Here is a 23,411-nt window from a genome sequence, read left to right on the forward strand (position 1 = left end):
ATGGGGGGAAAAAAAAAAAACTGCAGGTTTTGCACCACCATCTGCTGGAGACAAAAAAAATCCTGAGGGGCTGCAGCTGGCAGTGAAACTTTCTCTGTCTCCATCTGCTGGCAGGGAGGCAGAACTCAAGCGTCTGGACTGATCTGGGCATGCGCAGGGAATTTAGATTTTGGTACTTCATGGTAGTTAGAATGATCAGCGATATCTCTGTGTTGTTGCATATTCCTTCTAACATAGGTTGTTTGTTTTTAATTGTAGTGTCCCATGCAGGAAATGAAGCCCCTGAAAAACTCAGTCGATCTTCTGCCCAAGCTGAAGACTTTGGTGTTGGCTGACAGAGCAATGTTTGACAAAGGAATGAAAGCTTTTGTGTCCTATGTCCAGGCCTATGCAAAACATGAATGCAGTCTGATCTTCAGAGTCAAAGGTACCATTCCTGTCTCACGTGCACCAGGACTTAGGCCTAAGTGTAGCCTCTCTAGGAGACCCAGTCTTAATAAAAACTTTGATATTTTTTCTCATCAGTTTTAATTTTTATGCAATTTGAATATTTTACAGTCCACCCATCCAAAGATCATTGCTCGGAGCAGATCATAAACCAATACATTAAATAAAATAATAAGCACCAATCTAGTGCAATATAAAGGTCTCAGATGTAGTTATTTGTCTTGTATTCTGGATGCAGTTTGTTTGCTGAATGTGTTATTTAATTCAGCCTCAGAGAAACAGATCTTCTAAAATGCATTTATCACTGTCTGTCTTTTACATCCAGAAGAGCTTGAGCTGCCCAAGCCCACGCCTTTTCTTTTCCAGGCACATAAAATACATTGGATGAGATGTGGTTCACTCTGGGAGGGCAGCTGGCAGGAGAGTGACACTGGGGAGGTTCAGTCTCTGACAAGACTTGCTCTCCAGTCCTTAGCCAGCAAGGGAGCTAATGTTTCCTGTGACAGCCACCGGGGAAAAAAGGGAACAAAACTCTAAAAATCAGATTAGAAATATATGCTGGAGTGGAAGATTTTATTACTTGGAGCCTGATTTACCGGGAGGAGGTTGAGAAAGTCTTAAGTAAAATAAAAGCCTAAATCCATTGTGACTACATAATTTCTTAGGTATTCTACATTGTAAATGTTTTTACTTGTGCCAGTCTAAATTTAAGACAAGTTAATTTTGTGACTCTTATCTGAAGACCTTGACTTTGCTAGTCTCGCACGAGGGTTTGCTTTGCTGAAGATGCCAAAAATGCCAGAACTGAGAGGAAAGTCGTTTTCTGACTTTATCCCCACTGCCGTCGACACGGACTCCATTGCATACAAAGATAAAAATCGAGAAAAACAGAGGCAGAAGGTGCTAGAAGAACACAGGAAGCAAAAGCAAGAGAGTGGAGGGCAAAAGAAATTCTGCAAGAGCAAAGCTTGGTCAAAACAGAAAGCCAAGAAAGACAAGAAGAAGAAAGTCGCTGAGAAGAGGAAGAGAGAGGAGGTATAATGTTAAGTTTACAGAAGTGCGAGCTTTGCCCACACAGAGTATGGGCTGGCTCTTAAGCCATTATGTTGTGGGTTGGCCCGATGGCTTGGTGGTGATGAGGTATCTAAGTTTGGCACCGCAGCTTGGCTTCTGCTCCGTGGGCTGATCAGGACTTGGATGATCCCTGCCATTGCAGAGCTGAAAGCTAGTGGCCAGACTACGAGTGCACATGTAGTAGGAGCCACAGTCTGAGGCCTGTGGCTAGGCTTGTTGGGGAGGGAGGCAATTAAAAAAAAAATCAATAAAGGCAGGCAGGGATTCTTAGAGTTGTGAATGAGGATACTAGCACTGGTCACCCCAGCAGAGGTTAGTTCTGACTGACCTGGGAGCCCAAAGGAGCAAGAAAAAGTTGCAGGTTTAAAATACAAATAATTGTACCCGGGCCTCATTCCTGCAGCGCTATCTGCTGGTAGGAAGATTGTACTCTCTGGGCATTACTGCCTAACCAGATCAAATGATGCCAAGTATTTGTGATAATCTTTGTACTCGCTAGCACATTTTTTCAAATGTGGTTACCATACCTCCCCTAGTCAGGGCATCGCCATCCATTGGCGCCCCAACCAGCTGCTGCTCCAGCTCATGTGAGTTTCGGCCTCTTGGTGCCCATATTCTTGCACTGTTCTCATGAGAGAGAGAGAAGAGCACGAGACTATGGGCACTGTGAAGCTCAGACTTCCAAAGCAGCAGCAGCAGAGAAGCCCAATATATTTCCTCTCAATCCTGTTGCCCCGACCCACACACACACACACACACACACACTGGTGGGTGGGTATATCAGAAAGGATGATCTGTGGCAAGTATAGCAGGAGTGGACTGGGGTGGAGGGGGAAATACTCAATGCAAGTGCATGAAGAGGAAGAATCTGAGCAGTGGTGGAGGCAGTAGGTGGTGTGGTAAAAGCAGATAGAAGCCGCCCGACCAGAATTCTACCACCTTCTAGTAACAATTTAGAGACCAAATATTGCTAGTTTATGGTGAAACTGGGTTTAATCAAGTCTACAGTGTCAGATAATTTCAGCTTTGTTTTGCATTTAACTCTTATTCTATTCCATAAACTAAAATGGATGCAGTTTCAGCTTTAGTGTGCTAGGCAGGTGTGTCCCTGAGCATGTTCTCACTTTTACTGGATCTGCCTGCAGGGCTCTGATATCGAAGAAGAGGACCTGGATGAGCTGCTGAATGACACCAGACTTTTGAAAAAACTAAAGAAAGGTAAAATCAGTGAGGAAGAGTTTGAAAAGCAGCTTTTATGCAATAAAAGGAAATTTGGAAGCGAAGAAGCTGATGACTGAGGATTTGGATCAATGGGAATCGTCAGACTTTCAGCAGAAACTTTGTAATGAGAGAAGGGCTCTGCGGGAGTTTATTGTACAGTGTAAATTTCATCACACTTGGCCTAGCTTTATGTATCATAACACAGCATGGATGGATATAAGCAATCTAAGAAAACCCACTAAAAAATCAAGAATGGGATACTGTAGTGCTATGACTTAAGAAGGTAGCTCAATCATTGTTTGTTTCCAGATAAGTTTATTGCCAGTAAAGAATATTTTACAATTTTATAAAATAAAATTCATTGTTCTAAACAAACCAGTTCTGAAAACATGGGTGAAATCCATAACTTGGACAGATGTTTCCAACACTTGAAGCTTTGTGTGAAAATGTCTGCTCTACACGGGGGCTAATGCAGTTATTTACATTAGATCTGGTAGCTCAGTCCAGCTCTGCTTTTGCCCATGAGGAACAAGGAGAGGTGAAGGTAAGCTATGGCACTGCTCAGAAAGCAGATAAGTAGGGAAACGAACCATTTAGGACCAGCTAAAGTGATGGCTTGTGTAAGCCCCGTATGAAGCATGAGGGGCTAGCAGCATATCCAACTACAGTCGAGACCTTTTAAATTACTGCTTCTATGTTTGAAAATCCCATTCATGTACCGGTTGTAACCAAACTGTTCCTGCTTCTTTCTAAATAATTGTAAATTCAGGAATACTTACCGTATTTTTCGCTCCATAAGACGCACTTTTTTCCCCCCAAAAGTGGGGGGAAAATGTATGTGCGTCTTATGGAGCGAATATATAAAAAAAAAATAAAAATCTAACAAACCCCCCCACCCTCCTGACCCCCCCCCCAAGACCTGCCAAACGTCCCTGGTGGTCCAGCGGAGGTCCGGGAACGATCTCCTGGGCGTGGGCCGTCGGCTGCCAGTAAACAAAATGGCGCCGACGGCCCTTTGCCCTCACTATGTCACTGGGACCGACCGCTGCTATTGGTCGGTCTCAGTGACATAGTGAGGGCAAAGGGCCGTCGGCGCCATTTTGTTTACTGGCAGCCGACGACCGAAGCCCAGGAGATCGTTCCCGGACCGCTCCTGGACCCCAGCTGGACCACCAGGGACGTTTGGCAGGTCTTGGGGGGGTCAGGAGGGTGGGGGGTTGTAGTAAATTAAGTCGGCAGGTCTTGGAGGGGTCAGGAGGGTGGGGGGTTGCAGTAAATTAAGTCGGCAGGTCTTGGGGGGGGGGGGGGGTAGGGGGGTGGGGGTTATTAATTTAAAGGATTGGGATGGGGTTTTTTTTTGGGGGGGGAGGGGTTCCCAGAGAAAGAAAAGTTTTCTGATCTGGGGAGTGGACTGAAATGGCCCTCCCCAGACCCGAAAACAAAATGGGGAGGAAAAAAAAAGCTATGTACTCCCCTAATTTGCTCCATAAGACGCCCAGATGCAGAGCCGGTTTAGCACAAAATTTTTTTTTTTTTTTTATTTTCCCCCTCTGAATCCTAGGTGCGTCTTATAGTCAGGTGCGTCTTATGGAGCGAAAATACGGTAATCTAGATTTTCAAGCAAAGAAACAAGCTGCAATCCTATTTTAAAACAATGATCTCCACCTGTATTAGTATGAATATGAAACAACTGTCAGAATGTACAAACTTTAAATATGCCTGGCAGATCACTTTAGAAAAGCTAATTTCTGCTTAAGTGAGACATCTGTCAGTTCTTAGTTGATCTAGAAGGACCTACAAGTTACATGCACAGGTTGGTGTTTGCTGATGCTATGTTAATTACAGAGCTGTGCATTACTTTGCTTCTCAGAGATAGAGTTTAATCAGTTCATCACTAACAGCAGAGGGAGTTAACACACCTAGGTCTGTAAACAGTAATGTTATGAGTGAAGGGAAAGTGTAGTCAATCCAAGGATGCTCTTCCAGTAGGTTCTGGACGGTTTTCAGCGTGTCTGCCTTGTACTGGAGAGGGAAACAAATTTAGCCGTTAGGCAGCAAGAGACAAAAATGGTAGAACTTGAATTTCCTAGCTTTTAGCGAGATGGACTCAGGACCAATGGGTTATGCTCCGCTGCCAGCAGATGGAGACTGCATCAGACTTCAAAGTTGAGGTCACCCTACATACACACCTGCACTGACCTCAGCCCTTCAGTATTTCTCCATCTCCAGCAGATGGTGGATGTACCTCTCCCTATGGAGATTGCTATACTTTTGGAAGAAGAAATTCTACATTTAAATTGGAGAAAAAATTGAGCCCCGCTCTCCTGCGGTGATAGCTAAAGGTCCCTCCCCCCGTTGAGAATTCCTGAGGTGATTTCAGAGATCCCTCAGAGGTGTGCCTTGGTCCAGTAGCCAGTTCTTGGCGTGGACTTTGCTGCTTAAGCAGCTGAAAGGCAGCAGGTGCAGGAAGCCGAGCATGGCAGTGACAGCCAAAGCCCTCTTCCCCCCACAGCCAGAGACCATCTCTGTACTCAGCCGGTAAGCGCTCAGACCAGGTAAGATAAAAGGTTTTCCCTCCTGATTCAGAGACATTTGGAGGGGTTTTCAGTAAGACTTCCTCCGGTCTTCTTGCTCGGCACGCCGTACAGACATCATTCCCGATCCCGTTGGAGTAAGAGGAAGTGGGCTTCCGAGTGGGTTGAGTGACTGCCCGGTTGAGTGACTGCCCGGTTAGGCTTGGTCAGGACATGTGGTAGGCTACAGTGGCTCCACCTTGCGCGCGCCTTTGAGTGTGCTGTATTACCCTTCATAGAACATCGGTATGCGCAGTGCGTTGGCTCTGTGCACATGCTGTGCATGCGCCGAGGCGCCCGAAATCTGTACACAAAATTAAGCGTAAGCCGACAGAACGCACAGTTACTACCGCCAATGGCTCCAGCAACCAAGAAACATAAGCGCCTTTCTCTCTGCGCTGCCTGTCATATTAGGCCTTCATACTCTGTGTTGAAACATTTTTATTAAGGCCTTCATACTCTGACCTGGATTCTGGCTTATGTTAGCACTAAGGAAGCCCAGGGAGAGTTGGCTTCCGGACTTTGCTAAGCGTGGCTCCTCCCATTCAGAGGATGGGGTTGTTCACAGCCTTAATGAAGTACCCTGGATGAGTACCCCTGTGACAGACCTCCATGGGAGAGGGAAATTCAGCAGCGCCTACCCCAGTACCTGCTAGGCTAGGCATGGATCCGGCTGCCTTGGGTGGAATTTTTCCAGGGTCTTCAAGCCTTCGTGCAGGTGCAGTCTGCTACCGCTCTTGCCCTTGTCTGGAAGGAACCTCAGCAGGCAAGCCCTCCCTCTAACCAGTCCTATCATTAGACCTCGAGGCATGCCCCGCCTCACCAAGGGTATCCTTGGCAGGAACCTGGACTGCACTGATGAAGAGGATACGGATTCCTTGGAAGATGGAGAAATTCCCCTTGGCTTAGATCCGTATCGGACCATGTTATGGTTTTTCCATAGAGACGAATTGCTGGCCCTGGTTTCCCAGACCCTGAAGATGCTGGGAATTTGAGGCAGACTATGACGGAACCAAAGAAGAATCCATTCTGATTTCCCTACAGAAAGCCTCTTGCTACGTGCCAGTACTGGAAGCCATCCAGGAGTTGACTGATCTAGAATAGAATGCCTCAGAAGCAAGTTTTAAAAGGGGGACGAGCATTATTAGCTCTATGCCACTGGATCTGGCTGTGTTTCACTAAAGTGGATGTGCTGGTCTGTGCTGTCTCTAAGCGAACTATCCCAGTGGAGGGAGTAGCGCTTCAAAGGATGTGCACGATGGATGGAGTCCATCCTTAAAACAGGCCTTTGACGTAGTAGCAATGACCTTACAGATTGCTTCTTGTTGTGCCTTGGTAGCTCTGGAGGAGGTGGATGACTCGGGGGTGAATTCCAGAGTGGTTATGGAACCTACTGCCGCCTTTTTGGCTGACGTGGGCTCCAATCTAGTCCATACTTTGGCCAGAAGAGTGGCCTCAGTGGTGGCGGCCAGAAGACAGCTATGGCTGTAGAATTGGTCAGCAGATACAATCTCCAAGGCAAAGCTTACAAAGATGCCTTTTAAAAGGATCACTCCTTTTCGGAAGCAAATTGGAAAAGCTGGCCAGTAAATGGGGTGAATTTCCAGTTCCCTGGCTAGCAGAAGATGAGAGAAAGCAGTTAGTGGCCCTCACTTATGAGGAGTCAATCCAGGGCCTCCTAGTGCTTTTGCCCCACAGAAACTCAACATTTCAGAGGTCTCAGTCCTTTCATAGTCGACAGCCCAAGAGAGGGGCAGGCTTGGGTTCAGGTTTGTCCTGAAACACCCCCCCCCAAAAGAAATTTTGCCGATCCACCCCCGGAACGAGAAGATAGGGGTTGACGGTCCCTCTTCTACCAGCAGTGGGTCGAGATCACTTCACACAAATGGGTGCTGGAGGTCATACGAGAAGGATATGCGCTGGAATTTCACAGCACTCCTCGGGACATATTCAAGATGTCTCCTTGCCACTCCCAGTACAAGAAGCAGGTAGTGGAGACTACTCTTTTAAGGATCCTCAGGATGAGGGCTATAATTCCAGTACCTGCGCCCCAGGAAAATATGGGACATTATACCATCTATTTCATCATACCCAAAAGAAAGACTCCTTTCGGCCCCATCCTGGACCTCAAAAGCGTCAACCGCCATCTACGAGTGAATCATTTCTGCATGGAAACACTATGCTTCATGATAATGGCCGTACAATCGGGAGAGTTCTTAACCTCCCTGGGCCTATCCAAGGCCTACCTACATATTCCAATCTGTCGAACTCCAACGTTTCCTACACTTTGCAATACTGGGTCGCCATAATCAGTTTTAGGCACTGCAGTCTGGCTTAGCCATTGCCCCCACAACATTTTCCAAGATTATGGTGGTCATAGCGGCAGCATTGGAAAAAAAAGGGAATGCTGGTATACCTGTACTTGGAAGTCTGGTTGATCCTGGCCAAGGCCCTGGGTGACTAACAAGGTGACCTCCTTGCTTCAGGAACTCGGCTGGGTCGTAAACTTGGACAAAAGCAGTTTTAAGCTCTCCCAGTCCTTGGAATATCTGGGAGTCTGGTTCAACACCAAGCACAGCAATGTTTTCCTTCAGACCACATGGATAAGGAAGTTGATGTTCCAAAGTGCATTAGTTGATGAGCATGTTGCGCCTAATGATGTGGAGCTATCTCCAAGTTCTCGGTTTGATGGTAGCAACCCTGGAAGTAGTGCCGTGGACATAGGCAGACATGCGACTACTTCAACGCTCGCTACTGTCACGTTGGAACCCGCAGTCTCAAGACTATTCGATTCACCTCCACTACCGATGGGAGCATGCTCTCAGCTCCAAGGGTGGCTGCAGGGAGCTCATCTAAGCAGAGGTGTACCCCTATCCTCCCCAAACTGGCTGGTCCTCTCAACAGAGGCGAGCTTCTGGGGCTGGGGAGCTCACTGTCAGGAACTGATGGGCCAGGGTCATTGGACCGAGGAAGAGGCTCTTTAGAATATCAATCGCCTGGAAGCCCAGGCAGTCAGATTGGCATGTCTCCAATTCAGCCACATATTCTAGGGTCAAGCAGTCTGTGTAATGTCTGACAAGGCAACGACGATATCCTACATCAACCGCCACAGGAGATAGATCTTCTTATGGAATGGGCGGAAATACATCTATCGATGATCTCAAACTCCCACATTGCAGGAAAAGACAACATCACAGCAGACTTTCTAAGCAGGGGAGTGTGGATCCAGGAGAGTGGGCATTGTCGACCAAAGCCTTTCAGCTGATAGTAGATTGCTTGGCTGGCCGCATTCCACAATGCAAAGGTTCCCCGATTCTTCAGTTGCAGAAGAGATCAGTGGTCCCTGGGGGTTGACGCTTCGTTCAGACCAGGCCGGAAGAGTTGCTATACGCCTTCCCTCAGTGTGGCCCCTGCTGGGCAGTGTCATTCACAGAATTGAGCACCACAGGGGTTTAGTCTTACTAGTGGCTCCAGACTGGCCCAGGCATCTGTGGGATGTAGACGTGGAGATCCCCCTGTGCCTTCCCCCGCATAGACCTGCTACAGCAGGGACCAGTCCTTCACGAGGATCTGACTTGATTCTGTGTTACAATCTGGCCCTTGAGAGGGCTCGCCTGATGAAGCGAGGATATTCTGCAGCAGTAAGTACCACCTTACTCTGCACGCAGAAGTTCTCTACGTCCCTAGCGTATGTGTGGGTCTAGAAAGTATTTGAGGCCTGGTGTGAGGAACGCAGTATCCCCCCCCTCTGGCAGTCAAAATCCCACTAATTCTGGAATTTTTGCAGGATAACTTGAATAAATGTTTGGCCCTTAACTCATTGAAGGTATAAGTAGCAGCTCTCTTCTGTTTCAGGGGCGAGGTGAATGGAACCTGCCTGTCGGTTCATCCAGACTTGGCCCGTTTTCTGAAAGGGGTGAAGCACCTCCGGCTGCCCCTATGGTGGCCGGATTTCTTAATCTATTATTGGAATTTTTGGCAGGGCCCTCCTTTTGGCTGCTGCGCAGTATTTTCTTGTGTTTATTAACTTTCAAAAAGGTGTTCGTGGTGGCTAAATGGTTGGCATGTATCTCTGAACTGCAGGCATTGTCGTGTTGGGAACTTTCCTCTGGATGACTCCAGGAACATTACAGCTTCATACCCTTCCATCCTTCTTGCCCAAGGTAGGCTGAGTTTCATTTGAATCAGTCCATTTTGTTGCCATCCCTAGATAAGCTCAAAGAAGAATACCACCTCCTCCATCATTTGAATGTTAATAGACGTTTGGTGTGGTATCTGGAAGATTCAGAACCGGTCCAAAAGACAGACCGCCTGTTTGCCCTTCAGGGTGGAAGGAAGCAGGGCGAACCAGCTTCATGGGCTACCATAGCTCGCTGGATTAAGGAGGTGGTTATGGGAGCCTATATGGAGGCAGGAAAGCCATTACCTTCTCAGGTTAAAGCTCAATCTACTAAGCCTCAGGCGGTCTCATGGGTGGAAGCTAGACTGCTGTCTCCTGTCGATATCGGCCAAGTGGCAACCTAGTCCTCCTTGCACACCTCCAGGTTCTATCCCCTGGACAGCCAGGCCCGAGAGGACACAGCTTTTTCAAGGGCAGTGCTAACCAGACCACAGGCAGCCTCCCACCCCACCTTGGGAGTAGCTTTTGTTCATCCCATTCGTCCTGAGTCCATCTGGCTACACACTAGGAAATGGAAAAATTACTTATCTGATAATTTTGTTTTCCTTATTGTAGACAGATGGGACTCAGCATCATGCCCACAGCTGCCCAAGAATGGTGCCATAGAGATTACGAGTAAACAGTCATCCAGTCCCTAGATCAGGGCATCTATATTCTTGGTGGAGTTCAGTGTTTGATTGGTTATCCGTTTTTAATCAAGGTTTTTCATTAGTATGTCCACTGTGCTTTTTGAGGAGAATACTGAAGGGCTGAGGTGATGCCAACTTTGAAATCTGACTCAGTCTCCATCTACTGGCAGGGGAGCATAACCCATTGGTCCTGAGTCCATCTGTCTACACTAAGGAAAATTAAATTCAGATACGTAATTTCTCCAGCAATTTTAATACCTTGGGTGAGATTACTGATTTCAAGACTTGGGATTTGAGATTCAGGCACATGCTGAGGACTGCAAATTTTGAACTGTTGCTTACAGACATGGCATATTTATTCCAGAGGAGAAGAAGGTCTGCTTCTCATACAATGCTGGATTAATCAGCAAAAGGAGCCCTTATGGATCCTGTTAACCAGCAATTGATTCTAAATACCATATTCACTCAAGGCAAGAACTATATATAATGCCCTTATATATAATGCACCCATTTTTTTTTTAACATACAACTCCATGAACACAAATCTCCCTGACTCTGTCCATGTAAACTTAAGTGAATAGATATGTCTGCATAACTAAGGATTCCAAATTGCCTTCAAGATGGCAATGATGGATTTACTTAAAGAGTGCAGACTTGCTCCGCCCTAGCTATGAACCCTGCTGCAAAAGACAGGTATTAAAAAGAGTTGCTTACCTCCTACATGGGTGATATCAAATAGCCCCATGATGTGGGAAACTTTGACTAGGCCCACTGAGCATGCCCTATATCATGCATCCTCGTGGGGTCTCTCTTCAGTCTCGTAACATAGAATTACGATTTAAAAAAAAAAAAAATCTGAGAAACCCAACTCCGCAGTGGTCACATCAACCATGCTTCCAGATCTGATCAAAATGGCCACAGATGGGCCCTGAAGGTTCGGTTGTTGGTCGACTGTTTTCCACCAGGGCCCAATATTTTTGGGTCAGGCAGCTCACTTCCATCTCATGGCTTTGCTTCTGAGAGGAGACTAATGAGACGGAGGGGATATTCCGAAGTGGTTATTTCCATCTTATTGCAGGCTCGGTGCCCTTCTACAACCTTGACTTATGTGCAAATTGGAGGATCTTAGAGTCCTGGTCTGCTGTTGAAGGAGTGCAGCCTCAGTCTGTTCAGGCTATGGTGTTGCATATTTTGGCTTTTCAACATAAAAAGGCCAGTCCCTTGACCAAAACCTAACTCTCTGAGAGTCCAGATAGTAACATTGGGTTATCTCTGGAGTAAGGTGCAAAGGTATCCTCTGTCCACATATCCGGATGTTATACTGTTCCTTTGGGGAACTAAGAACTTGTGTCTTCAGGTGTGTCCATCTTGGAATCTGAATCTATTTCTTAGAAGATTGTACGAGGCTCAGTTTGAACCACTAAAGAGAGCTATGGTAAAGGATTTGACTTAAAGTGGTTTTCTTGGTGGCTATTTGTGCAGCTAGGAGAATTTTGGCACTCCAGGTGCTGTCATGTCAAGATCCTACAGATGTCGGATTCAGAGAAGGGCAACCAAAATGATAAAGGGGATGGAACAGCTCCCCTATGAGGAAAGGCTGAAGAGGTTAGGGCTGTTCAGCTTGGAGAAGAGACAGCTGAGGGGGGATATGATAGAGGTCTTTAAGATCATGAGAGGTCTTGAACGAGTAGATGTGAATCTGTTATTTACACTTTCGAATAATAGAAGGACTAGGGGGCATTCCATGAAGTTAGCAAGAACCACATTTAAGACTAATCGGAGAAAATTCTTTTTCACTCAGTAAAGCTCTGGAATTTGTTGCCAGAGTTGTGGTTAGTGCAGTTAGTGTAGCTGCGTTCAAAAAAGGTTTGGATAAGTTCTTGGAGGAGAAGTCCATTAACGGCTATAAATCAAGTTTACTTAGGGAATAGCCACTGCTATTAATTGCATCAGTAGCATGGGATCTTCTTAGTGTTTGGGTAATTGCAGGGTTCTTGTGGCCTGATTTGGCCTGTGTTGGAAACAGGATGCTGGGCTTGATCTGACCCAGCATGGCAATTTCTTATGTTCTTATGTATGGTGCCTTCTTTTCTGTCTGAGATAGTCTCGGTATTCCATCTTAAATAGTGGAGCTTACAGCTTTTATGTATTTGGATTCCTCTACACCTCACACGGGGGAGGTTAGGCTCTTAGACTGGATGCATGCATTATTGAGGTAACTAAAGGTCACTTATGATTGCCGTAGATCGCATTACCTCTTTGTACTGTGGAGTGATCCAAAGAAGGGAAATAAGTCGTCTAAGGCTAAAATTGTGCGGAGATTGAAGGAAGCAATCAAGTTGACAAATTTCTAACGAACACCCGCTGTCAGGGGGTTTAGGGGTGCACTTGACTTGTTTTTAGGCGACTTCCTGCGCTGAGTCTCACACGTGTATCCGCATGTAATTTGGTGGGTGGCTACTGGGAAGTCGTTGCACACTTTTGCTAGGCATTATCGCTTGGATGTGGGGGATCCAGCTTCCATGTGCTTTAATGAGAGTGTTCTATGAGAGGAACTCTCCATGTCCCATTCAAGTTGAGGAGCTTAGGTACATTCCAGGAGTCTGGACTGATCTGGGTCCATATAGGGAAAGGAAAATTGGTTCGTACCTGCTAATTTTTGTTCCTGTAGTACCACAGATCAGTCCAAAAACCAGCCCATTTTCTGGGGGGGAGAGTCCGCCACTCGTTCTGTTACTTTGTATATAGTGTGGAGTTGTTGGAGGTTTTCTATGTTGAATTTGGGAAATGAATTTTCTGTTGTCTTTTTGGGCAACTTCACCTTCTTGTTCATTGGAGGGGAGCGAGTTTCCTTAGAAGTTTGTTTAGAAATATATGGTTGTTGCTGTCATCTTGATTTGGGTACAGGTCAATACTGAGGGACTGCAGGTGGCACAGTGGGTTATATATAGGGTCAGTGAAATTTTCTCTGTCTCCATCTGCTGGCAAGGAGGCATAACCTAGGAGTCTGGACTGCACTGAGGTACTGCAGGAACGAAAATTAGCAGATAAGGACCAATTTTCCTATACTTCCTATAACCGGGGAAGATCTTGATATGGGTGTATGCGTCCTTTGAGTTAAGTGAGCACAGCTAGTACCCTTTTTGCAACGGCGGGGGGAAATCAAGGTGCCCAGAGAAACCATCCTCAACTTTGCTTTTTTTTTTTTTTTTTTTTTTTTAGAAACTTGTACAAGGCCCTCAGGTCTAAGATGGGACAGATTCCTTCTGTTTCTTTGGAATCAGAAGAATCTGGAGTAGAATCCCCGCCCTTTTTGCCCTGGTGGTATGGGCTTGATCGCTCTGCCCATTAAGATGGAGGAGAGCTCCACTTGTAGCAGCCTCGGCTGTGCTACCAGCCCCAAAAATGGGCAAGGGCGGCAATTGGGTTGGACACCCAATAGATTTAATTGGTACATTTGGTGGACAAGGGACAAAACCCACTGGTCCGAGGTTACAATGTGCTACCAGTTCGTAAAGAACCGCAGCCTGCCCCCGACTGGAGGGTTCATTGTCCTGGGTTCGGGCAACTGGTTTACATTCCCTACAGCCCAGTCAAAACCCTGTTCCCGGAGTTAACTGAGGAGCTGGCTGCGGCTTGGAAGCTCTCTGCTGCCTGGAATGGCCGCAGAAGCTCTGATGATGTGTATGGGATTGAGGAGGCAGATGATAGTACTTCCTTTGGTGAAAGAGTTCCTGGGCCCCGGCCTCGACTGTTTTCTGGGTGAGGAGGACGGGTCTGGATTGCTGGCAGAGAGTTGTTGAAGGGCTTCATGATGGTCCCGGAGTTGGGCCATAGTATCATTCACCCTATCTCCAAAGAGATTCTCTCTAGTACATGGCACGTCGAATTGTTCCTCTACCTGTGGTCTGAGATCAGAGGCCCACAGCTAGGCCAGGCTGCGGGTGCTGATTCCTGCTGCAGAGACCCTCAAAGCCATTTTGAAAACATTGTAGGTTGCACGGACCTCATGTTTTCCACACTCCAAACCCTTGTGTACCAGTGACATGAGAGGGTCTTGCTGCTGTTGAAGCAGGTGTTTAGCCACCACCTGCACCTGCTTCCAGATATCCCGCGTGTATTGACTCATGTAGAGCTGGTAGGCAATAAGCATGGTGCCTTGGAACATCTTCTTCCCAAGAGTGTCCAGCACTCTATGGTCCTTCCCTGGGGGTGCAGAGGAGTGGGTCCAAGAGCGCTTGGCCCTCTTAAGGGCGGATTCAACCACCACAGAGTGATGGGGCAGCTGACGCTTATCGAATCCGGCAGCTTTTTGGATGAGGTAAACCCCGTCTGCCTTCTTATTCACAGGAGGCACTGTGAGGGGGTGTTACCAAATCCTCAGCAGCAACTCTTTAAGGATCTCATGTGCTGGGATTGCCACAACCTCCTTAGGAGGCTCCATGAACTGAAAAACCTCAACTATTTTGTGCCTGGCCTCATCTTCAATCAAACATTGGAAGGGGATGGCTTCCGCCATCTCCCTGACAAACCCTGCAAAGGTTAAGTTAGATTGTGAGCCCTCTGGGGACAGAAATAACTACAGTCCCTGAATGTAAGCTGCTTTGAAGTGGCTGAAAAGCAGAATATAAATCAAATAAATAAATAAAATTAAGTCCTCAGGCAGAGACCGCCTTTGCTCTTCTGGAAGAGAAGGATCTGATAGGACACCATCCAAATCCTTGGCAGATTCCACCTGATCATCCCCCCAGGGGCCATAGGGACCCTCATCCTCACTGTATACCACAGGGAATGGGGCCCTAGGTACTTGGCCAATGTCCAGAGGAACAGGCATGGATGGAACTGGACGTGGGACTACCAGCCTCAGCATCTCTGCTGGCCTTGGCGGAGCTTCCTCTTCAGAAGAACCAGTAACAAGCACCATAATCAGTAAGTGGAGGCCTCGATGCCCTGCCAGACTCGGGTGCTGCCCCGGGAACTGATGCCAGCTGGGTCAGTAAGGCACTAATGAGCACACTGGCTTCTCCAGAAGTGGTATGAGCAGGGGTGGCACCGGATCTGGTGCTGTCGGTGCTGCAGGACTGAAACCTTGCAGTGCTTGCTCCTCAAAAGTTGACGATGCCAACACAAACTAGGAAGAAGGAGGGGTATCCAGATCTTCCTTAGACCTGTGAGGGGGATCAGCGACTGGAACCAGGACTGGTGGAGACCATCATGTAATGCAGGCATCAATGGAGGTTGAGCGCTCCTCGCCACAGGGGCATCGTGGCAAAAGCCAGTTGCATCCTCGTGCATCAATGGGGACCAGTACTGATGCTTCTTGGTCTTCCCATGATGCTCGGCCCAGTCTTTTTCCCGGTGCCGAAGTTGAGGACGATGAACCAGTCGTCCTCTGCCTGGAGGAGATCGACAATGGTCGATCTCTGGCACCCCATTCACTGGCGACCTTGATGGAACAGATGGTCCCACTGATGTCAATGGCATAGAGTCCATCAGTGTGGCTCCGAGGTCCACCGATGGCTTGGACTTCTTTGACCTGAAGAGGTTGTCCATCTTGTTGCGTCGGAGCGGATGTCCCTTCAGGGTCATCTAGGTGCACAAGCAGCATCCTTGGACGTCATGTGATGCCCCCAGGCAGAGGATACAAACCTCATGAGGATCAGTGATCGACATGGCCCTCGGGCACTGGGACCATTATTGGAAACCAGACGCAGCCAAGACGGGGTGAAACAAATGGGGGAAAAAAACACGGAATGATGACAGTGGGCATTGATGGAAGATAGGCACTAAGGCATCGCCACCACAGGGGGAACAGACTGTAAAAGGAAACTTATCCGAACACCAAAAACCCTGACTGGGGGCACTATGGGGAGGCACAGAGAGACCCGGTGACGGACCGAAGGAAGAGATTGTGAAAAAACTGCACAAACAAAGTTTTCCATGAGGCAAAAAGCCAAAAGGTTTAGAGCTCAAACTGCAAGGGTCACAGCTCCACGTGTTAAAAAAAGAGAGAGACTGAAGAGGGACCTTGCGTGATGCACGGTATAGAGCATGCTCAGTGTACCTAGTTTTCTAGAAACTTTGACATATGTTTTCCGCATCGGGCTCCATCTGATGTCACCCATGTAGGAGGACTACCATTCTACTTGTCCGCGGAGATGTCACCCTACTTCCCGCCCTGCCCCCCCCCTTCCTCAATGCTTCAATTAGTGCTACTTCCATTTAAAAATAATGAGCACCATCATTTTCTTTAAAAATAAAGTTCAAGCTTAGAACCAAATTACAACAGATTTAATATGCATGAATGTATTTTTTCCTGTTTTGACTGTAGGGTATTAGGATACAGAATTATGAACCTCTCATCCCTACTGTGTCACTTCAACAATTACAAAATACCTTCTAGTTTTTAAATGCTTACCTTAAATTTATCAGGGACATCTTGCTGATTGAGAGGGAAAAGTCTTACAAACTTGAAACTTTCTGCCACTACATAGAAGGGCTTGTTCTGAGCTTTTGCACACACTGCCATCTGATTGGTACCAATCTGTGGAGACACGTGTTTCACTTATTTCTGTTTACACCAGCGTTAAAGCATAATCATATAAGCATATCATTTTTTCTGATAGGAGCACGCATCCGTCAAATTGATAGGTACAAAAATGAATTAGATAGTCTGACTTCCGAATCTTTCTTGGTTCAAAAATACTCCAAATAAATGCAGAAAATACATTTAAAATTACCTTATTAATTATTCCTCCACTTTCAACTACACCTTCAGCACCAACTATGACCAGATCCACTTTTTCCATCATGTAACTGTGAATAAAGAGATACTCTTTACATCCGCATCAATGCAAGTCCATGATATTTTATGGTATTTGGGAAGAACCTCAAGATAATAAGCCAGATTGCCAATGATTAATACTGTGAATCACACTCACCCGACTGCAGCGTCCAAAATGACAGTTACAGGAACATTGAGCTTTCTAAGGGCTGCTGCCATGGTCTTCCTTGAAGAGAAAATTAAGGTTTAGAGACACACAAACATCTAAAGCTTATATTATCTGTTAATCAGTGCAGAGCATGATCTGTAGGAAACTGCTCTTAAGAGCCAAGCAGATTTACAAACTGGTAATGACCAGTGGCTTTATAGAAAACAGATGTGAAAGGTGAAATTACTTCTTACCTGATAATTTCCTTGCCTCGAAGTAGAGTAAGCCAGTCCACAGTTGGAGATGGAGAACAATGACTTGCTGACATTCCTCTCATATGGCTCATCATATACATCAGTCAGACAATATTTTTCTTCAAAAGTCAACTGTGGACACTAAACTACCTAAACATTATTGCATCCTCCAATAATCACTATTCAAAATAGAATGTTCTTCCATTATTTATTTTAAAACATAATGGAAACACTGGACTCTGCCAACCATAGACTCATAGGAAAAACTATAAAACGAATATTGTAGAACGAAACTCACCTGGTACAGTGCAAGTCCATGTGTGTCTGAGATCCTTGCCATAGAATATGTTCCTTAATAAGGATCTCACACAACAGGAGAAAGTCAGCCGCTTCAAGGCAGCTCAGGGTGGGATGGTGGAACGGCTCGCCCTACTTTGAGGAAAGGAAATTATCTAGGTAAGAAGTAATTTCACCTTCCTCTTCATCTGGGCAAACCAGTTCACACCAGTGAGATGTACCAAAGCTACTCCTCAGACAGGAAGGAAGCTGCCCGAGGCCCTAGCAGAGGACAAATCCTACCACGCAGCCAAATCTAACTGATAGTATCCGGTAAATGTACGCAAGGAAGACCATGTCGCCGCTCTACAGATCTCCACCAGAGAAAGTAAATGCAATTCCACTCAGGAAACCATATGCACCTGGGTCGAATGTGTTATCTGCTTCGAAAGAGGCTTCCCGGCATCCACAGAGACTGCTGTCACCACTTCCTTAATCCACCAAGCCACCGTGGCACAAGAGGCCGCCTCCCCCTTCTTCAATCTTTGGTGAGGAAGAAAGAGCCGCTCCGTTTTACAGAAAATATTGGTAACTTCCAGTTAATACAATAAATGCCACCGCATATCCAATAGGCACAATTTCCTGATTTTGTCTATCCAACTCCCTATTTAAGGATGGTAGAAAAACCAACTGTTTCAAATGGAAATCTGAAACCACTTTCAGAAAAAGGGCAGGAACTGTCCTTAACTGGACCCTATCTGGCATAATAATCAAAAAGGGCTCTTTACATGACAAGGCTTCCAATTTTGAAATCCACCTTGCCCAACAAATAGCGACCAGAAACACCATCTTCAAAGTCAACAACCGCAAAGAAATATCCCGCAGAGGATGAAAGGTTGGACCTGTCCAAAAGAAGAGAACCAGATTCAAATTCCATAAAGGCAATGGGAAACGCAGGGGGGGGGGGGGGGGTCTAAGGTGCTTCACACCCTCCGAAATCTAGACACATCTGGATATGAAGAGAGGGGCCTCCCCTGTATGTGTCCCTGATAACATGCTATGGCAGTCACCTGCACTTTGGAGCATGTTCAAGGTTAAACCTTTACTCAGACCTTCCTGTAAAAACTCTAAGATCAAAGGAATAGACACAGGCAGGAAGACAAGCGTGGCCCTGACACCAATGTTCAATGACTCACCAGACCCAGATATAGGCCAAGGAGGTGGAAAAATTTCATGCTCTCAAGTTTCCACCACCGGACCCGAATACCCCTGGATCAACAGTCAAGAGCTCTCAAAGGGTCAAATGCTAAGACAAAACTGATCTGGATTGTCGTAAAATTCCGGACCCTGCTGCAGAAGCCCCCAAGCAGAGAGAGCTGCCATGGAATCTTCACCAACAGATGGATATCTGTGTACCTTGGCCTGTGCAGCCAATCTGGGGCTACCAGGATCACCAAGCTTGGATACCACGCTATCTTCTGTAGTAACTGACTAGTCATGGGCTATAGTGGAAACCTATATAGCAACTTTCCCCTTAGCCAAGACTGAACCAACACATCCACTCCGAACACTAGAACAACTCAGGTCCGACTGTAAAAGTGGTCCACTTTTATGTTCTTGCAGCTCGCCATCAGATCCAGAAAGGGCCAACCCCATCACTCCACGATAAGTCAAAACACTTTGGGGACCAATTCCTATTCTCCTGGATCTAACTTGTGACGACAGAGATAGTCCTCCCGCACACTGTCAACCCCTGCTATATGAGAAGCCAATAACACTAGCAAATGCTGTTCCACCCACGGAAGGAGATCCATTTCCTGAGAGACTTGTCAACTTCGAGTCCCCCCTTGATGATTTATGTAGGCCACTGCTGTCACATTGTCCAACATTACTTTTACCGTTTTTCCTTCCAACTGGGCCTCAAACTGCAGATAGGGTAGCAGAATTGCACAGGCTTCCAGCCAGTTGATGGACCAAGATACCTCTTCGGGCGCCCACTGCCCCTGAGCCACTAGTTCCTGAGAGTGAGCTCCCCAACCTTGTAGACTCGCATCTGTAGTGTAGAGATCACCAACCAGTCTGGAGTCTCCAATTCCATTCCTTTCTCTAGATGCTCCCTGTGTAACCACCAGAGCAACTGTCATCTTACCTCCAGCGGCAAGATCAACAGCACATTGTACTTGTGAAACTGAGGGTTCCAGCAGGCCAGAAGGGACCTCTTCAGAGGATGCATATTTTTATTATTATTTATTATTTAGTCTATTATTTATCTGTCGAGTTTTATATACCATCATTCGGTTTCGCCATCATAACAGTTAACAAAAATATGATGGATTACAAGGTTAAGGAGGTTAACAAGGTTTTCAAAAAGGTTCAAATGATTGTTAACAGAGACATAATATACAAGTTAGATGCTGTTCATTTTTTTCACGTTTCAATTCTTTGTTATAATATATACTTGTGTTGAGTTTCAGTTTTCTTAAGGTTAGACCGGAGGGGCTTGGCGTTGTTTTGTTCATTGGGTGAGTTGGTATGTTTTGGTGAACATCCATATTTTTAGATCTTTTTTGAAAGTTTTTAGGTTTACTTGAGTTCTGAGTTTGGTTGGGAGGGAGTTCCAGAGTTTCAGGCTTCCTAGAGAGATTGCTCTCTTTTGGGTTGAGGCGAGTTGTTTGGAACGAGTTGGTGGTGTCTTTAGAAGTCCTTTATTTGCTGATCTGAGGTTTCTGTTTGGGGTATGTAGTTTTATGGAGGAACTTAGCCAGTTTTCTTGTTTTTCATATATAATTTTATGTAGTATGGATAGTATTTTGTATTCAATCCTGAATTTTATTGGTAGCCAGTGTAGTGAGATAAGTGTTGGAATGATGTGGTCATGTTTTTTAGATCCAGTGAGGATTCTTGCGGCTGTGTTTTGTAGGATTTGGAGTGGACATATAGGGGTAGATTTTAAAAGAAGCGCGATCAGCCTACTTTTGCTTGTGCATCAGACTCAAGCAAAAGTACGCTGGATTTTAGTAGATACGCGCGGAGCCGCGCGTATCCACTAAAATCCTGGATCGGCGCGCGCAAGGCTATCGATTTTGTATAGCCTGTGCGCGCCGAGCCGCGCTGCCTCCCCCCGTTCCCTCCAAGGCCGCTCCGAAATCGGAGCGGCCTCGGAGGGAACTTTCCTTTGCCCTCGCCTCACCTTACCCTCCCTTCCCCTACCTAACCCACCCACCCGGCCCTGTCTACACCCCCCCCTTACCTTTGTCGGGGGATTTACGCCTCCCGGAGGGAGACGTAAATCCCCGCACGCCAGCGGGCCTGCTGCGCGCCGGGCCGCGACCTGGGGGCGGGTACGGAGGGCGCGGCCACGCCCCCGGGCCGTAGCCACGCCCCCATACCCGCCCCCAAAACGCTGCCGACACCCCCCCGGAACGCCGCGACGACCGGGCCCGCCCCCCGACACGCCCCCCTCCGAGAACCCCGGGACTTACGCGAGTCCCGGGGCTCTGCGCGCGCCGGGAGGCCTATGTAAAATAGGCTTCCCGGCGCGCAGGGCCCTGCTCGCGTAAATCCGCCCGGTTTTGGGCGGATTTACGCGAGCAGGGCTCTGAAAATCCGCCCCATAGTGTTTAGAGGTAGGTTGAAAAGGAGTGAGTTACAGTAGTCTAGGTTAGAGAAAATGAGTAATTGAAGGACTGATCTGAAGTCATTGGTGGAAAGGAAAGGTTTTAATTAATGGAATGTTAGTAGTTTATTATATCAGTCTTTGATTTTTGTTGTGATGTGGTTTTTGAAAGAAGTTCCTTGTCAATTATTACTCCAAGATTGCGGGCATGATTGACCGGAGATATAACCGTATTTTGGTTAATTAGGTTGAGTGGTGGAAGTTGAGGAGAGTTGTTCTGTCTGTCTAATATGTTTATTTCGGTCTTGTCGAGGTTAAGGATGAGTTTTCAGTTGGTTAGTATTTCCTTTATTCTGCTTAGGTAAGTGGTTGTTAATTTGTATGTTTCTTCTAGTGATTTTTGTATTGGGATTAATATTTGAATGTCATCAGCATAGATGAAGTGGGTCAGATTAAGATTTGATAGGAAGTTGCACATTGGAAGCAGATAGATGTTGAAGAGCGTCACTGATAGAGCGGATCCTTGGGGAACTCCAGTGTTTACTTTAATTTTCTTTGAGAGGGTATCATTGAGCAGCACTTGGTAGGTTCTTTGTGGTAGGTATGAAGACAACCATTGTAGGGTTGTTTCCTGTGCCCCAATTTCAGATAGATAGTCAATCATGATAGAGTGGTTTACTGTATCAAAGGCTGCTGATAGGTCAAGTAGGACTAGAAGGTAGCTGTGGCCGTTTTTGAAACCTTTGAGTACGAAGTCATTAATTGCTAGTAGTAGAGTCTCCGTGTTCAGTTGTTTTCTGAAGCCAAATTGCGAGGGTAGCAGGATGTTATTTTCCTCCAGGTGGTCACTGAGCCGTGTGTGGACGACTTTTCTCAATGATTTTGGCAATGAATGGTAGATTTGATATGGGTCGGTAGTTCAGTGGGTTTTCTGGATCAAGATTATTCTTTTTCATAATGGGTTTGATGATTGCAGATTTTAGGCATTCTGGGTAGTTTCCTTCCGTGAGGAAAAGGTTTACGATGTCAGTTATCGTCTTAGTTAATAAGATTTTTTATCATTGTAATGGGTATGGCATCAATAGGATGTTTGGCTGGGTTCATTTTTTTTATGATCATTTGGATTTCCAGAGAAGATGCTGTCTCACAGTTGGGCCAGCTTTTTGTTTGAATGTTCTGTATTTTCTGGTCTTGTGAGTCATTTTTGAGGTTGTTCTTTATGAGGATTTTGATTTTTTCATTAAAGAAATCTGCAAATTCTTTCATTAAAGAAATCTGCAAAGTCGTTACTAGTGATCTTTGGTGTGGATTGTGACTGATTATCATAAGATGATTTGGTTAGGCTTTTTTTTTTTTTTTGTAATTAAAGATTTTTATTGTAACAGGCTGTGCTTAATGAACAACAGTGTGTCATAAAACATCACAAATATTCAACGCTGATCAAGCAATAAACATAATAAGAAAAGCCTCTACATGTTTGATTATTTCTCCCTCCGTCCACCCCCCTACCCACCCACCTCCCCCCCTTCCCTGCGTTTACTATATCAATAATGATGACAAGTACTGCAAAAACAGACATGATTAAACCTGTCCAACCCTCAACACGTATGCGCTTCCTACAAAGATCCAACCCTAAACAACTTGGATGTGAGACTCCCTCCATAGTTGGTATGGGCTCCAAATCTTTCGAAACCACCCCATCCTATGCTGTTTATGAGCAGTGATTTTACTAAGAGAATATATTTTGGCAACCCTCGACTGGATTTGAGTTAAAGAAGGGCCTGTGGGGTGTTTCCAGTGGAGTGCTATTTCACATCTAGTGGCTGTAAATACCAATTTAAGAAACAAGTTTTGATGGGGGTCACTCCCTAATAGTTCCCCGTGCAAGAGTGCTGCCTGCGGGGAAATTTCACATTGCACGTGTAAAATGTCGGATAGCCACCTGGCCACCCTCTCCCATATCCCCGTTATTACAGGGCACCTCCACCAAAGATGGAAAAATGTCCCCACCATCCCGCACCCTTTCCAGCAGGAATCGGATACCCCCTCAAAAATATGGTGTAGGCGGGCTGGCGTAAAGTGCCACCTATACAATAGCTTATAACTGTTTTCAGCTAAAGAAGCAGAAATGAGACCTTTCCCCAAGGAAGCAAACACAGACTCCCAAAAATCTTCCTCCATCGGTCCCCCAAGATCCCTTTCCCAGGCC

At 46.3% G+C, this 23,411-nt stretch overlaps 2 protein-coding genes across 4 annotated transcripts in view; one reads left to right on the top strand and one right to left on the bottom strand.

Moving 5' to 3' along the window:
* Nucleotides 1–3,117, top strand: part of DDX55 (DEAD-box helicase 55) — a 46,873-nt gene extending 43,756 nt beyond the window's left edge. For all 3 annotated transcript variants that reach the window (XM_029619982.1, XM_029619981.1, XM_029619980.1), the window contains exons 12-14: nucleotides 259–427; nucleotides 1,190–1,482; nucleotides 2,667–3,117. In XM_029619982.1, coding sequence (XP_029475842.1) covers nucleotides 259–427; nucleotides 1,190–1,482; nucleotides 2,667–2,819 — 615 coding nt within the window. In that variant the 3' untranslated portion in view covers nucleotides 2,820–3,117. The remainder of the gene's footprint in view (nucleotides 1–258; nucleotides 428–1,189; nucleotides 1,483–2,666) is intronic.
* A 1,144-nt stretch (nucleotides 3,118–4,261) lies between these two features.
* Nucleotides 4,262–23,411, bottom strand: part of EIF2B1 (eukaryotic translation initiation factor 2B subunit alpha) — a 44,415-nt gene continuing 25,265 nt past the window's right edge. Inside the window, exons 6-9 of the mRNA XM_029571201.1 lie at nucleotides 17,066–17,134; nucleotides 16,865–16,940; nucleotides 16,543–16,668; nucleotides 4,262–4,764 (exon numbers count right to left, since the gene is read on the bottom strand). Coding sequence (XP_029427061.1) covers nucleotides 4,609–4,764; nucleotides 16,543–16,668; nucleotides 16,865–16,940; nucleotides 17,066–17,134 — 427 coding nt within the window. The 3' untranslated portion in view covers nucleotides 4,262–4,608. The remainder of the gene's footprint in view (nucleotides 4,765–16,542; nucleotides 16,669–16,864; nucleotides 16,941–17,065; nucleotides 17,135–23,411) is intronic.

The sequence above is a fragment of the Rhinatrema bivittatum genome, chromosome 11 (genome assembly GCF_901001135.1).
Source record: "Rhinatrema bivittatum chromosome 11, aRhiBiv1.1, whole genome shotgun sequence".
NCBI classification, from domain to species: Eukaryota; Metazoa; Chordata; class Amphibia; order Gymnophiona; family Rhinatrematidae; genus Rhinatrema; species Rhinatrema bivittatum.